Genomic DNA, 12,233 nt, shown 5'->3' on the forward strand with positions numbered 1-12,233 from the left:
AAAAATCAGTGTTGACTGACAGTACTAACACAGAAATCTTGCTTCTCATGTCGTCCAGCAGGATAAATAGAGAGATATTGGGTCTTCACTAATATAATCTTCCTAGTTAAGGTATTTTTTGGCAACAGTTCAGTCTATATTTGGTTCCCTCCTCCTTCAGTCATGGACTGGTGCTCATGTAGTGTAGTTTTATGAGAAGAGGAATATGAAACAGAATTGAGGACTGGGGGTTTTGAGGCTCCTACCAGGATCACATAATTGGACTGCAAAACATCTTGTTAATCTTGAATAAGAAAAAACTGCATATTAGTAGAATCAGAGATGATGTGCTTTTGTTTACTGTCTTAGGCCTTTACAAAGGTATGAGGGCATTGAATGTTTGTTTTTTAATAACTGGGATTGGAATTTCACTTGCCATATTTGTCTTCTTTTATAGTCATTTAAAATAAGTGCTATTTTCTAAATATTGAGCCATTTCTGCATATATATAGGGAAGTCTTTTCCCTACACTATGTAAGCCAGGGTCACTAGGCAGTTTGCAAAATCTCAGCTGAATAACTTCAGGTTTTTTAGGCATTTGTGGCTTTTCCTGCACTCATGCCTTCCATTCAGTTAACAGACCTTCTATTTCATGGAGCAGACCTTGCTTGAAGATATAATAATTTTGAATTCCCTTGTGTGCAAATTGGATCAGCTGATGTGTGAGGTGACCTGTTTAGTCACTGGCATGGCAAATGACCTGATTTAACACACAAACTTAGATAATAAGGGGCCAGGGTGTTGTTTTCTTTATCAGATACCAAGAAAATTGCAGATTTACATAAACATGAACTGAAGTAACTGTTGCAACACATCCTTCTTATGGCTGATGGCTATGTACACTATTTATATGTTTCAGTTTTATCCCAATGATTTAGCATTTTCCTCTGGCTACATTTGCATTTTTGCTTTGCACTGACACAACACCCAGAGTGACTTTTTATAGTGTCAGATATGTCAGAATGGTAAGAGAAGTACTTTTTTTTCTCTTTTTTTTTTTCTTGAAACTAAAAAAATCCTTATAAACATTCTTTATGTTTCAGATTCCCTTTGTGAAACTCTTAAATTGTTTCATTAAGAAGAAAAGCCTTTATACAGGGAGTTTTTTAAAAGCCTGTTGATAATCACCAGGGATTTTTTCTTTTATCTTCCATGATTTCCATTAGTGCTCAAATATCAGGAGTTTTTATTGTCTTAAACCTTTTTAAAATTTGTATTAAAGATACTGACAGATGTGTTCCTTGAGCAAGACAGAAATGTAAAAGTATTTCCAGAATTTTGGAAATTCTGTCTGTTTTTATTGGAGGTTTTGGTTTTATTGGCTTTCTTGTTTGAGTTTCTTTTTTTAAATCTGGCAACAATGTCATTGCTCCACCTGTTTTTGTCAGTATCTAATTTGATCAGGTCATATTTATAGACATCATATAGGTTTGCATCTCAAATACTTTAGTTTATCATCAAAAACTACACCTCAAAATAGGGAATCAGGAGGAAGCTGGTTTGCCATTATTTGGAAATAATTGTGGTTGTTTCCTCTAAGGCTCTGGCTCTGTGGCTCTTCAGCTGAATAGTGAGGACCCCAAAGGTTTCTGTGGTTTTTGTCTTGGGGCTGGAGAAGGCTGGGAAGTCCAGACAGTTGAGTTTACTAAAATATATTATAATAATCTTTCTACATTTCTCAGAATCATTGGATCCTCCAATTGTTTTTCTGCCCCTGTTCCCAGGATAAGAAAGGCTTCTGCTGATTTACTGGAGAAACAAACTCACAACCCAAACTGAATTTTTCCAGGCCAGTCCTAAGCAGTCTTGTTATTCTACAAGGATCTCTGTGCTCCTTGTTTTGGCTCATTAGATTGTCCATAATACAGTTTTTCTCCTAGCTTTAGAGTCTGGTATTTTTTGAAAGAACTCCTGTCCCTAGAAAATTAAGAATCTAAATGTCTTTGAAATGTTGACAGAACAGCCTAATTATGTAAAAGTCATATATAAAAAAATGTCTCTTGACTAACTTGTTAGATTATTTCTGACAGTACTGAAATCACCAGTAGCACTGAAAATGTATATTTTCCTCAGTGTGTTATGATGAACATTTGCTTTGAATAATATGCTGTCTTGTGTTGGGAATTGTTGGAGGAATACAAATCAAAACATTCTCAAACCAAGAAAATTTCCTTCAAAGGCAAAATCCTTCAAGACAGTCCAGAAATAGTGGCATTCTCTAAACTTGTTTTTCTCCACATGATTTGGGTGCTTGCATCAGTTTCCAAAGCTTTCCCTTGCTCTCTTGCTAAACCATCACTGACAACAGATCATAACAAACCATATTTTAAAAAAAGTTAAAATTTATTTTTCACCTCTTGAAAGTGAGAAAATAGCAGCAACAGAATTGCAGAGCAAGCATATAATCTCTTTATAAAGCAAGGGAGTTACTGCCTTTTTGAAAAAGTTCTTATGGTTACAATTTCATAAAGTTGATGCTGATAATCCATACACAAAAGAAAAAAAAGGAATATTGATTCCTTTAGGCTTTTCCCTTTTTTTTTTTTTTTGCATTTTTTACATTTTTAAATATTTTTTCAGTAATGAATGGTTTATTTACTCTCATTTGAATATTTTAAACTTGTGCTGGAGTGATTTTGTAATTAGAATTAGGGCTGATTTCCCCCAGTCCCTTACACATTGCAAATACTTGAGGAAGGGAAGTTTTGTTCTTATGTATGTGGCATTAATCCCTGATTAGTGTTGCATGAACAGTTTAGCACCAGCCTTTTAATTATTCACAAAATAATGGTACTGATAAAATATGACAGGGTTAACTTTGTTTCCTTAGAAAACTATTTTAGCCCTTTTTCTCTGCTGTCCTTGATGTTACACAAAATGACCAGACATTCCTAAGCTGACTTTTGACATGGAATATTATAATCCAGAATTCCTGTGAGGGTAAAAGGGATTTTTTTTAACAGTATATGAATGGATTATTTTATTTTCAGAAGAGATGACTCAATTATCTGACCTCATGGAATTAAGCACTGTGCAGTCAAAATGGCATGTGAAAAAGATGGCTCTGAAAAACCCACCAGAATTTCCTGTTATCCTTCCTGTAGAATTTCCCAGTGTGCTCCCTGTGTCTGCTGTCTCTGCACTGAGGGGTAGGGCCACACTGGTAGTCTGGGTCAAGGGAATTGGCTTTTTTCAAGTGCTGTATTTTGGCAAGGTTTGATACTTTCAAGCCCATAAGAATGTTGGAGGAAAACCCTCATTGCACAGTAGAATGGATGAGAAGGGAGGAGAGAGAATCCAGCTTTCTCCTCAGTGGCTGTGAGGCACTGCAGGGAGATGCATCTTGCTGAGTAGAGACTGACAACCACCACAAAGCTGCAAAAATATTCAGAAACATCTTTAAAACAGGATATGGGCCTCATTCTATTCCAAGTACTGTTCAGGGTATCACTTCCAGGTGCTTTAACCAGGACTGGTGTGTGACTGAGGGCTGGTAGCATTGTCAGCCATGTGAGATCTCTGAAGTCACAGTTATTTATTAAAAAGCTGAAGGCAACATAGAAATAATTATTACCTCAGATAAATCAAAATGTCAAACCTGAATCCTAAGCTGTGGAAAAGCTTTACAGAGTTTGTAGAGTGGAAGCTTTCACAAATGAAGCAGCTAAGCAAATGGTTATAAGGCTGTGGATGTAACTGTTCTTTGAAATATTTCTGTGTTCCTGTGATAGTGTTGTGTTGTTAATGAACCTTGTGTCTTATTTCAGAGAGATTCCCCCTCTACATCCAGACAGTCCCCTGCTAATGGTCATAGCAGCACTAACAATTCTGTTTCGGTAAGATTTCCAGTTCCACACAGAGAAAGTGTGAAAGTTTTGTTGGTGCTCATCTGCCATTACTGTTATACTTATCGTGTGGTCAGTGGAAAATTCTGTCCTGCTGAGAGAACCCAGGTTACTGCATATGTAACTCCCCATTTTCTTTTTTTTTTTTTTTTTTTGTTAGAGGGCTTTTTCCAACATGTTCTTCTCATTAAAAGCCATACAGTGAATTAAATGTTAATAACTGTACTGTGACACTTCAGTCATCCTTAAATCATTGTCAGCACTTTCCTCAAAGCTGAGCAGAGGTTTAAAGTGGAAGCTTTTATTTCCATCCCCAACTTTGGAAGCAGAGTTTGAAGGAAGAGAGAGTAACTGTGCAGTTGGTATCCCAAGACATTTTAGATCCTTTTTTTTTAAGTTTTGTGTTTGAGAGCCCTCTGGAACGTGTACTGGTTTCCGCTATCTGAGTTAAGGAATTGGTGTGCTCTCTGCTGTCGTGGTACGTGCACATACTGTGTGAAACATGAGCCTTGCCTGGATATGGAAAGCAAAAGGAAGTGGCTTTAAACTGCACTACAAACCAAGCTATTACCATCACATCTTTAACACAAAGTACTTCTGTTTTGTATGTATTCAGGTAGAAAGGTGCTGTCGATCTCCTGTTCTTCCCAAAGTACATTGGTGTTAAAATTCGTCTTGTTTCTCATTTGTTGTGTTTGGACCAATGTAGTAACTGCACACAAGTTTCTTCAGTGAGTGCTGTCAATATCATGAGTTCATGGGACCAGCTAAAAACAAACCAAAAAAAAAAAAAAAACCAAAACCAAGTAACTATTTCTTTAACTATTCATAAAAATAGACATAATTTGCCACAAGGTAAAGTGCTTATTAATTAGTAGAATGAAAAATCATTACATGAATGAAAAATTTAGGACATTTTTGTGAATTAAATTAAATTTATAACATGAAAGTAGTTATAATCTTAATTCTCAGCACAACTGATCACATTATACATTTTTAATCATAGGGTTTTTTAACATTTATAATAGCTTCTCTCTTTTGAAAGCAAAACTTGATACTTAAATGGAAAAGGCCTTCACATAAAGAGCCTCTTTCACGTGGTGGTGCTTTTGTGTTGAAGATGCTGAATTATTTATTAAAAAGCACATTCTCTATCTGCTTAAACTTTTTACCTGCTTTCTTCAGCTTGCTGCTAAACAGCCTGGGTTTGATTTTTCTTTAAGAAAAAAGTTATTTCTAAACATGAGTCAATGCTTTATACTTTTGTCTAACTTAACATTTTACTGTAATGTAGAATGAATCACTAACAAACAGTGTTATGTACCCTTAAAAAGTAAAATGAAAATTTCTTCTCCTGGGTTGACTTTATTCTGCAGGACTTGCCATCGACAACACAACCAAAAGGACGACAGGTGAATAGATATCCTCCATGGGAGTTTTTGTACACTTAGCTGCTAGCAAACATCCCTGCTTACCTTTTCCCCACTCATATTCTGTATGTGCTGGACTAAAACATTTAAGCTTGAAAAATGTGTTTCATTTTTTTCATTTTTCTTTTAACTCATTTGTTTGTAGCTAATTTTAAATACTTTTTTTTTTTCATGTGTCCACATGTGTGAGAGTTGTAAATTCACTGAGAATTTAACTGGAGATGTTGATTTAGTTCAGAATGCATTAATAGACTTCCTGTTGTGCAGTGACCTGTTCAGATTTTAATATTAGAGGAAAGATGAATTTTCTATTTTAGCTGGAATGGAGACAAGTAGGGCAGGTGTCTAAAACTCTCCAATATTGTGCTGACAAAGATTGTAAAGCTTGAGTTTATCTGAAACTAATTATTAACATTAACAATGTTTTTCAAAGAAAAACATTAAGGATAGTTTCTGTTAAGGCTTGATAAATCTGAAGATGCTCTCTTAAAATTTCAGTCCTTAGTCCCATTCTCAATAACCTCCATAAACTTTGTTACCTTGATCTGGTGGTTGTGCAAATCAGCACAGACCACAGAAAGATCTTCCCTCTCAGAAAATTCCAAGAAAGCATGTGGGGCTCATCAGAGGATTCCCTCTCTTTCTTTTTGCAATTTTAAGAATTTTTATTCTTTTTCTGCAGCCTCCAAATGAGCAGGTACCATCAAGTGATTTGTGATTGATCTCCAGTAACTGCTCCAGTTATTTATAGTCTTTCCAGAATCTACCTCTGAATTTTTAACTGTGTACTCAGCCTCCTTCTCTGCCAGGAATTTTTATAATAGCTCTTGCAACTCCATTCAAGAAGTCAATCAGCTACATTAACTCTTGTCTTTGAGAACCTTTTTATATTACTGTCTGGTTGAGTTGGCTGGAACTTCTATCACAAGAATGGTTTGCTCTTACTTCACTTCCCATTTTTAAAGCTCTCTATGGTTCTTTCAACTTCCCATTTTCTTTTGAAGCTGCCTGAATGTAAACCTGGAGAGGCTCCATGAAACACTTCCAGACATTTATATTAGATTTTCATTTGCTCATAGGGTTTTTTCCCCAGAAGAAGAAACTTTGTTCAAGGCAATATCAAAATCATGGTGTTTCTCTTACTCACACCATTTATAATTACTTTATTTTTTCAATTTTTACCTGATTTTTCCCATTGAAACAGCATATTTTTCTTGTCATCCTTGAAACCAGTGAGGGCTTGGCTAATGGATATATTTTCATGTGTCAGGAAGTCTGTAATGTTCCATGAGCTGCCAGTATATGGTGGATAATGGCTCAAACTGGAGCAGGGACTTGAAAAGCAGGGAAGTTTCTAGATAGTAAAAATACTACTGATGTTTTTAGACTTGTATGAATAAGCTTCAGGCAAAATAAGGGGTTATCTCAATATTGATTACTTCATGAAAAACAAATTACTAAGTAAACATAATTGGTTTCAAAACATCCTATTTCTCAAGTAATTAAAATAAGTTGGGTTGCGTTTTTAGACTCAATGCACAACAGAGCAAGGGTCAGATTTAATATATTAAAAGTTGAGTTCTGTATTGGTCTTGTCATCTGATGCTCTCACTGCAAACCAATAAAAATACATCAGATACAAGAGAAAAGTGATTAGCCATTTTAGGTTAATTTATTCATCTGTTGAGGTGCAGATTGGATTACTTTTTTAAGTGCTATGAATAGTGCTAACACTGCACAGTTACAGCTATTACTGGACCAGAGTTTGAGCAGAGTTGAAAAGTGATTGTTACAGTTTCTAAGAATGTTACTTTGCAATGTAATTGTTGGGGATTTTTAAATCTAGTCCATTTTCAGTAAGAAAATCAGCATTGAGTGTATACAAGGCTGGCTGAGATGCTGCAGGGTGATGCTGGAAGTTCATGACCTGTAGAAATTGCCCATCTAGGGCATGACACTTAATTTTGGTTTTGGGTTCCCTGGGTGCATAAGGGCTCAAATTAGCAACCAAAACTGGGTATCACTTTTATTTTCATTTTCTGGAGTTGAGAGCTCAGTAACACGCAAGGAAAGGATCAGTATCATCTTTTAAATTGTAAAGTCAGAGTCTGGATTCTTTCTCTTCACATTCTGTAAAGAATAACTTGCTCAAATCATGAGTTTTATTTACACAGGAGCAGACTTTTACTGAAAAACCCATACGGAGAATTCCCACATTCCTCCTGAGTAACTCTGTGATAGGAGCAATACAGGACTTCCAAAAAACAAAAAAATTTTTAATGTCCTAAATCTTAAAAATTCTCATTCTAAATTTCACTAATAAAGCCAAAGTCCTTTATAGCATCCAGTAAAATTTCCTGTCACAGAAAGTTTTAAAACATACCATGAGATTTCAGTTAGAAAATGCATTACAGATTGAGTTGTAAGGTGCTGGCTTGTGTTCTGGGATGATTTGTGGTAGTTAATAACTGTTTGAGGGACTCCATGAGTTTATTACATTTTTGCTGTTCAGGTTCTCTAGAATGTAGAAAACATGAGCTTTTGAAATAACATCATCTGTCTCCATCATTTGCTGGAGTGGGCATTTTCAACTATCACTTATGCTTTGGCACCTTCCTTTTTTATTTCTTTCTTTGCTTGTTGCAACCAATGTGTGTAGCTGCATTCACAGATCAGATTTTCACCTGTTACTCTGAATACCATGGCAGAGATGGTACTGCAGTGTCTCTTATAAACTCTTTTTTTTCTAGATCTATGTAAGAGCACAATTTGAATATGATCCAGCAAAGGATGACCTCATTCCTTGCAAAGAAGCTGGCATCAGATTCCGAGTTGGTGATATTATCCAAATCATTAGCAAAGATGATCATAACTGGTGGCAGGGTAAACTTGAGAACTCCAAAAATGGTACTGCAGGTCTTATTCCTTCTCCTGAACTTCAGGAATGGTATGACTTCAGTTTTCTATAAAAATGAATTTAGTTTGGATTTTATTTCTGCCTTTCATACTTTTCATTGTTGTATAGCCAGCCTTTGAATTATTTTCTCTTTTTCTTCCTTTTTTTTCTCTAAGTCTATATATTGACTCAATTTGTGTGGTATTAATTTTTTTCTCATGTATGCATAGCAGTAAGGGTTACTTGCAATTTCATATGTGTGATTACATTTTAAAAAATACCTTCCTGTGTTAATAAACATTGTGTTTTCTAGTATTCTGTGGGAAATTAGGATTGAAGATGGCTACATGCAAATTGGTTATATAAGAGGGTCAAATTAATTTCTCTTTCAGCTTCTAATCTGGGGTTTCATTAGTACTGTTTACATGCAAGTGCTGCAGGAATAGGGTTTTAGCAAGTTGTCAGGCAAAAAGGTCATTGAGGGAGTTTTAAGGTTTTCTTTCCTTTTCATTTTTCATATGAATGTCAAATGAACATATGAATGTCAAAATGTCAATGAATGTCAAATGACAATGTCAATGACAATGAATGTCAAATTCATGACATATGAATGTCAAAAAGCAGAACAAAATCACGGTGCCAGTGGCAGGTTCAATGAACAGCAGTGGCACTGTACAATGCAGAGCCTTTAAACAACCTCTTGCAGGAGCTGTTTAGAAAAAAAATTTAAATTATCAGCAGAAATTGGGGTGAGTCCTGGGCCTTGGAAGGTGGGGCCGTAACTCAGTAAAGTTTAGATAATTTAGCACAAAATACTTCATACAGGATTTTCTGTTTAAAAGAGCTGGAGTTGTGCACTGCTCCTGGGCTGGATAGAGGAGATTTTGGCAGAAGAGAGACAGACAAGAGGCAGACAAGACCTTTGGTTCCATGTCCTGAGCTCTGTGCTAGCCCTGTGTAAGGGAGACACAGTCCACAGTGCAGCGGGGTCCCTTGCAGAGCTCCACCCTAGAGATCAACTCCAGACAGTCCCCCAGCACAGCACCACTGGCTCTGCAGGAATTTGGACCATGGTGGTCATTCCAGACCTTGTGCTGTTCCCTTCTGATCTGCTGCAGAGTGGTCTGGATTCATTCCAGGAGCTGCTCTTCCTCCTATCCCACTTCATCTGTCAGCTTCCATCATCTACCTCTAAGAAAATATTCTTACATCATAATACCCCTGTATATATATTCTTTAAGGTCATTAAAAATATTTTTACAAATTTTACTGTACTCATGTTCTATAAAAATGTCTTGCTTTTCTAATTCATTCTGTGCAACTCTTTAAAGATCCTTGATTATAACAGAAAATGTTTTTTCTCCGCCTTATGTCAGGCGAGTTGCTTGTATTGCCATGGAGAAGACCAAACAGGAGCAGCAGGCCAGCTGTACTTGGTTTGGAAAGAAAAAAAAGCAGTACAAAGACAAATATTTGGCAAAGCACAATGCAGGTATGAACAGAAAATGCAGGTATCTGTAACAGGTTACATTTTTTGCAGTTTAAGCCTTGCCATTAATTGTTCAGCTGGCAGTATTATATAAATCTAATGAGTTATTTAGGAAAAGATAAGTAAAATTCTAATTATGCCAGCATTACTCTGCTTATTCTTTGCTATTTAAGCATGGAGCTTAGTCAGTGAGAGGCAAGCTGCCACAAAAGCAGTGCATCATAGTATATCCCGATGGAGGCTTAGATTGTTTGGGGTTTATGTGTAAAGCAGCATTAGAAACAAACAGGATATGATTTTGGCAATCTATATAACTGTACTGTGCTCTACAACAGACTGTTCTGTAGCATCCTTGTTAACATGTATTTATAGTTACAGATTACATATGTGAAAACATCATGAAAGAGCATTTTTGTTGAAGTGGCACAGCTGGAAGTGGAATAAGAGCCATTGCACAGTCAGGGTGTTATTTACAGCTACCAAACAGAACCAGCTCTGGAGGTTTATCCTCCTTGCAGTGATTTCTGCCTGAATCCTGAGTTTGGGCTTCTGTTTAGAGTGCTGAAAAAATGAATTGTTTTAGAAAATTTTAGAAGTGTAGAGTAAGAGATCCTTGTCAAGCAAAATTCATTAGTTTTAGTAGTAAAGAACAGACCCTGTCATTTATGAGCTGAATTTGCTTCTTTTCTTCTTTTAATATAAAATACTTAATGTGCTGAAACTGCTTTTCAACACTTTTCTGTTGCTCCTGCTTTGGCAGCACATTTTGTGATGCTTATGTTGTTGTGGTCTCCTGAGAGACTTGCAGAGCTTTTTATTAGAATCAGAACAGATACCTGTCCAAGCAGTGTAATGAAAGTATTCTGTATTACATTCATTTCTAGGGGTTTTTTTTCAGTTGCATTCTTGAGCACACTGATTAAACAATGTAAATCCATATTTTCAGGTATTTCTCTTTCCCTGCACAATGTGTGCAGGATCAGAGCTCATAATGTGTCACTATTACAGAATATGCGTTTCCTTTAAAGCAATTTGGCAGTAAATTCTAAGCCTAAATTCTAAGACAGTAATTGTTGTTTATACTCTTTAAATTCACTCTTGCATTTAAGATGTTCACAGGTGAATATAAAACTATTTGTTACCCTGAAAGCTCTCACAAGCAGAGATTGAAAGCTTTAAGTAGGTTCCTTCCTTTTGCTGCTGTAACACCCTGCTTGTTCTAATGTTTCCCCCTCACTGCAGTAACACTCAACCACATTTTAATAATTACAACAAAAGCTGTTGAGAGTAAACTGGATTTTATGATCCAAAGCCTTTCCCAGTACTGGTATCATCTGCTCCCAGCACACATTCCCACAGCCTTGCTCCCTTCTCTTGTGGCCATGCTGTGAACTGGATCACTAACAACCCAAAAAAACATGGATATTTTTTCTTTAGGGCAGGTCCATTTCTTAATGCGTCTCAGTGCAAATACAGAACTAAAAATGTCTTGTGAATAAGCAGGGCCTGCTGCAAGGGAGTGAGCTAAGGAAAGACATCCAGGAAGGAGGAGGAGCCTGCAGCACTGTAGAGGCAGACCTAGCTCAGATTTTCTATCAGTAAAATTCCTGAAAGGAATGTGGACTTTGCAGTCTTGACTTAGGGGGACACTTCAGAGTAGGTTAATGGCACTTTGATTCACACAGTTCATCTGCCTTCACCAGCAGTGTTATATCTTATCTTTATTTGCTTTATATCAGAGCAGGTGTTTGCCAAAAATTAGAAATACCAACATTAAAAATTATGATAATGACCATAAAAGAAACTGTTCCCTTTAGAATTCAGCTTCCCCTTTCCCCTAAGTCAAAAAGTTAATGCAAGCACAGATTGAAATCAAGATTTCTTGTAGAAGTGTTATTGATCTTAGTGTCCCTGTGGTACAGAAGGTAATGCCAGTAATATTCCAGGGTATTACCCCAAATATAGAATATTCAATATATGAATATTATGGATTGCTTTGGTGCTCATGTGAGTTCAGGTTTAACTGAGGTGGCACTGAATTCACATTCTCTGAAGTGCTCTGTCACATCCAGGATTTTTGGTCAGAAATATGGCAGCACTGGCCCTTGCAGCCTTTCAGTGCTTCTGTTTCAGAATAAAAACCAGATCTTTTCTTCTGCTGGATCCAAAGCAAGTATAGTCATTGTCAAAATGTTGCTCTTACAGGAAAGTAGAATTTGTTTCCCTTTTATCCAAGTATAAAATTAAATAAATTGATCAGCAGTGTGTAATTTATTTGGGCTTGTGTGTTATTTTTCTCTTAGGGGTGAGACTGCTCTGGGGTGCTGAGAAATGACCCAGTAAAATAATTCATAGTCAACTCAGATTTGTGATGATTTGAGAGCTGGTGTGGCATATTGGGATATTACTGGAAGTAGACATGAGATTATTCTGCAAATCAGACATAGTTTATGAAGTAAACAGGAGATTATTTCAGTTACTTTTTAGAATTAGAAGCAAATACATTTTCCTTTGCAAGAAAAATGTAATCCTGT

General features: G+C 36.3%; 1 protein-coding gene across 7 annotated transcripts in view; it reads left to right on the forward strand.

The window, feature by feature from the left end:
- The window catches only part of CASK (calcium/calmodulin dependent serine protein kinase), a 185,643-nt gene that overhangs the window by 160,218 nt on the left and 13,192 nt on the right, over positions 1–12,233 (forward strand). For 4 of the 7 annotated variants that reach the window (XM_054291346.1, XM_054291348.1, XM_054291352.1 and 1 more), the window contains 4 exons: positions 3,807–3,875; positions 5,261–5,296; positions 8,065–8,261; positions 9,587–9,702. In XM_054291346.1, the coding sequence (XP_054147321.1) occupies positions 3,807–3,875; positions 5,261–5,296; positions 8,065–8,261; positions 9,587–9,702 (418 nt within the window). The remainder of the gene's footprint in view (positions 1–3,806; positions 3,876–5,260; positions 5,297–8,064; positions 8,262–9,586; positions 9,703–12,233) is intronic. The other 3 variants (XM_054291351.1, XM_054291349.1, XM_054291350.1) reach the window with 1 other exon arrangement.

Source organism: Melozone crissalis, unplaced genomic scaffold (genome assembly GCF_028551555.1).
Source record: "Melozone crissalis strain CALT ecotype California unplaced genomic scaffold, PUWL_Pcris_2 ptg000090l_1, whole genome shotgun sequence".
NCBI classification, from domain to species: domain Eukaryota; kingdom Metazoa; phylum Chordata; class Aves; order Passeriformes; family Passerellidae; genus Melozone; species Melozone crissalis.